A 4,229-nucleotide genomic window follows, 5' to 3' on the forward strand; every position below is an offset into this window, starting at 1 on the left:
TTCCTGCCTTCACAGTTTTTTCTCTGTCAGTCACGAGTGTCCCAAGGGAAAAACTGGTCCCTAAAGTGTGTGCAGTGGGGTTTTTTTTCCATGGGAAAACTTGTCTGCTAAGCTTGCATAGGCCTGAGTGTGGCTCTCCCCCCCCCCCCCCCGGATACCCTGAAACTCATAGTCCTCCAGTCAGGTTCCTCTGAGCAAGGCTGCAGGGCGATTATGTCCCTTCTAAGATTGGTAACTGGAGGCAATGGAGTTTGTGCCAAGTCAAAAAGTTCTTTTGAAATCAGAGAATAAAAGTCATCTACATAGTGCAGTTAAGAAACCAAACAATGGAGTTCCCATTGTGGCGCAGTGGTTAACGAATCCGACTAGGAACCATGAGGTTGCAGGTTCAGTCCCTGGCCTCGCTCAGTGGATTAAGGATCCGGCGTTGCCGTGAGCTGTGGTGTAGGTCTCAGATGTGGCTCGGATCCTGCATTGCTGTGACTCTGGCATAGGTCAGCGGCTACAGCTCTGATTTGACCCCTACCCTGGGAACCTCCATATGCTGCGCGAGCTGCCCTAGAAAAGAGAAACCAAATAAGAAACCAAGTCCCAGAGAGGCACGTGGCTTACCTGAGATCAAGAGCGAGTGAGGGGTGGAACCAAGACTTTGACCCAGGGCTTCTGATGCTGACTCCACTACTGGACAGTTGACGGGGAAGAAGGTACAAGAGTCCACAGGCCCCTGGTTGCTACCTTTCATCCGAGGGGAAGATTGAGATCCCTGGATAAGTTCTGATCAGGTTGAGGCTCTGAAGTCTAGCCTGCGGACCCATTAGCATTAAGTAAAAGAGAAGATCACCCCTTCTTCTTCTTTCCTTTCTCCTTCCACCTCTTCTCTCTTTTCCCGTCTCCTTCTCTCCTGTGCTGCCCCCATCCTTTCCTGTTTAGCAGCAGTGCAGGTGAAGACAATAGGGGCCCCCAGAGGCCTGGTAGCTCACCCCATGCTGGCTTTCCCTCTGTGACCCTGGTCTCCCTGGGGTGGGAGTGGGGGTTCTGGTGTGTACCCTCATGTCACCATCCTTCCCCGCCTCACTGGGAAGCACCACCCTCTCATGTTCTCTCTGGTTTTTATCTTCAAGCAAGTCGCAGTCCCTGACAAATGCCTTCAGCTTCTCTGAGTCCTCCTTCTTCCGGTCTTCAGCCACTGAGGATGAAGCCAAAGCAGAGACCATCCGGAGCTTGAGGAAGTCCTTTGCCAGCCTCTTTTCAGATTAGCTCTCCAGACACACAGGGACACCCGGCTCAACCGGGAAAGGCATCTGAGACATTTGCCAACAACAGTCAGCCACGTGTGGTGGTGATGTCCCCGTGACCTTGACGTGTGTGGCCCCTTCCTCTGCTCCGTTGTGCTCAGTTATGTGGTGCAGCTCAGAAAGGACCGTGACGGTGTCAGGGAAGGTGCCTAGCCAGCAAGGAGCACCTGACATCAGAGAGGATGGAGCTGCTTTCCTGTCGTAGGAGAGCTTCCCCTGAGGTCATCGTTTGCTGTGATTTTAGTGGCCTTATTGTGACAGTGCCATCCTGTCTTATTCTTCCTTGTGAAACCAGGATCCCCTTCACTGAGGGACACCTGGTGGCTTAATGCAGCTCAGATGCAGTGCTAAGCATGCCCCCTGTAGTCAGAGATGCCTGCTTGCAGAGAATATATTAACCCCCACATACTCCTGGCTCTAAGCGTTAGGGACATACCCACACCTGGATCCCTTGTCACACCTGTTTAGCTGTTTAAAACATAACTGCCTGGCATAGGCGATTCCTCCGAGGCTGTGGTGGTGAAGCATCTGTAGTCTGCTGCTCCGGGAGAGATCAAGGACCTGCAGCTCCCCTCCCCCACCTGAGCGCACTGCTTCTGTGCCAGCTCCTCCCCAAGCCGCGCTGTAGAGAATGCATGCCAGTATGCCAAGTTTTGTGTTCCTCTCCAAATAAATGTGAAGACTTTTGGTATAATAAAAGCAGCAGCATTAACCAGCATTTGATTCAGCCATGAGGTCTCCCCTAGGCCACCTTTTAGACAGAGTGTATAAGGTACGCATGTGTGTGTGCCCTCCGGGGTCTGGGGCGGGAGTCGGGGGGCCTAGGAGGGTAAAGCTGTTTGTGTCAGTGTGTGTGTGAATGTGTCTGTGAGTGTGACTGCCTTTGTGAGTGGTTGAGACTGTGGCTCTCCTTTAGATGCCTCCTCTGCTGTGCTTCCTGACACCTCCCCTGTGACTGTTTCCTCCAGGACAGCTGGACTTGCTTCAGTAACTCAGAAGTCCTATCAGTTTTACTGAATTTGGAGCCTAATAAGCATAGCACCCTTGCTTCCAGAGCAACTGACTCCTTCTCTGGTTCATCAGTCTTCTCAGCTAAAACCCACACAGTAGTGCCAATGAGGCAGGACCAACCTGCTCTGATGAATGGAGTTCCCCAAGCTCCAGGCATCCTGAAGATTGAGGTGGGCTCCAAGGGATGTCACTCGGGCTCCTTCATGACACACTGGTACTCAGAAGTGTGATCTCCCAAACCGCAAATGCTGTGATGACCCATACTGCATCTGCACTGATACTAACCTTTTAAGTAATTTCCTACACATGACACCTATACTACTAACAACCTGAGAAAGTGACACCCACACTAATGCCACTGTCTTGCTAACTCCGCAGAAGCATTAGGTGCTAAGAGGTCAGAGAGTGAATTTCTCTGGTGTCAGGGTCTCCATTCTAACTCAGCCTATGCTTCCAGGATTCAAGGACCTAGAACTGCACCTTCATCTTACACTTTAAAAAAATATGAAGTAGAGGAGTTCCCGCAGTGGCTCAGCAGAAACAAATCTGACTAGCATCCATTAGGACGTAGGTTCGATCCCTCGCTTTGTTCAGTGGGTTAAGGACTCAGTGTTGCTGTGAACTGTGGTGTAGGTCTCAGACATGGCTTGGATCTGATGTTGCTGTGGCTGTGGTGTAGCCAGTAGCTATAGCTCCGATTTGACCCCTAGCCTGGGAACTTCCATATGCCATGGGTGCGGCCCTAAAAAGAGAAAAAAGAAAAAAAAGAAATAGAACCTCCCACTGACACAGGGGTAGGGGGGCGGTGCAGGGAGGCAGCCCTCCTCCTGCCACAATCCACATCACTAAGAAACAAACTAGCAACAAACAAAAGGCAGGCAGGCAAACTGAATACCTGTGCTCAAGGGAATTGATTTTTATGGGTCTTCTCTTTCCAGCCAAGAGTCTACCACTTGTAGTCACCTCTCTCCCCCAGTTCCAAATATGTTTTAATAGAACGCATTCATTTCATCAAGAACCATTTATTGAACATTTAATATGAGCATAAACGTTGTGGTGGACTCACAGAAATATTTAGTCATATTTCCATAGTGCTTACTAAGTTCCAGACAATTCTAAGCACTCAACATATATCAATTCATTTATTCCTGACAACAACCCTACATCATAGATACTATTATTTTACAAATGAGGAAATGCAGGCGAATCAAGGATCAGTAACTTGCCCAACTGGTATGTGGTGAAGCTGGGATTTGAACCCAAGCAGCAGAGCCCCCAGGCCTTACCTACTTTGCTATATTACTTTTATTTAATCTGGAAGTGGCAACAAGATATAATTTTACTGTACATAATGTATTAACAAAATTAGAGATGCACACAAAAATTCTTCATATCCATCCCCACCTCCTTCCTTGGCCTTCTTCCTGTCCCTCAGCCCCAGGGAAAGGAGGGGTGGGAGAAGCTTAGGGTACTTGTTACCAGCGTTGACCCCTTGTCCTAGAACCATGAGTAACGTACACAATGTATCTTATTCTGATCGACTATAATTCTGGTTCTTAAAAAATTACTCAGTCTTCCACATGTGATGTCAGACCAAAAACCACAAGTGGCTTATTTAGAAAATGACTCAGCCTGGAACTGCTGGGGTGACAAAAGGGGGAGGCATTTACCATCGGTTATGCAGCTTCCTAGTCCAAAGGACACATGGATTCTAGCCAACCCTTAATAATAGGGTGGGGCCAGAGGTGAGAGAGTTCCATTCAGAAACAGGGCTCTTAGTACATAAAAAGATGGCCCCAGAGACTGGGAAATTTTCTACTCCCAATAATGAATATTTGATGAATATCATGAGAAAAAATTATCTAAAGCTGGAATCTCCAAAGGTTGGTGACAGTCCTCTACAGAACTTGCAACGTTTGATCT

At 48.6% G+C, this 4,229-nt stretch overlaps 1 protein-coding gene across 1 annotated transcript in view; it reads left to right on the forward strand.

Annotated features, from left to right (window-relative positions):
* SYN2 (synapsin II) overlaps positions 1-2,010 on the forward strand; it is a 185,428-nt gene extending 183,418 nt beyond the window's left edge. Inside the window, exon 13 of the mRNA XM_047781047.1 lies at positions 1,122-2,010. Within this exon, the coding sequence (XP_047637003.1) occupies positions 1,122-1,257 (136 nt within the window). The 3' untranslated portion in view covers positions 1,258-2,010. The remainder of the gene's footprint in view (positions 1-1,121) is intronic.
* The last annotated feature ends 2,219 nt before the right edge of the window (positions 2,011-4,229 follow it).

This window comes from Phacochoerus africanus, chromosome 1 (genome assembly GCF_016906955.1).
Source record: "Phacochoerus africanus isolate WHEZ1 chromosome 1, ROS_Pafr_v1, whole genome shotgun sequence".
In the NCBI taxonomy this organism is placed as follows: Eukaryota; Metazoa; Chordata; class Mammalia; order Artiodactyla; family Suidae; genus Phacochoerus; species Phacochoerus africanus.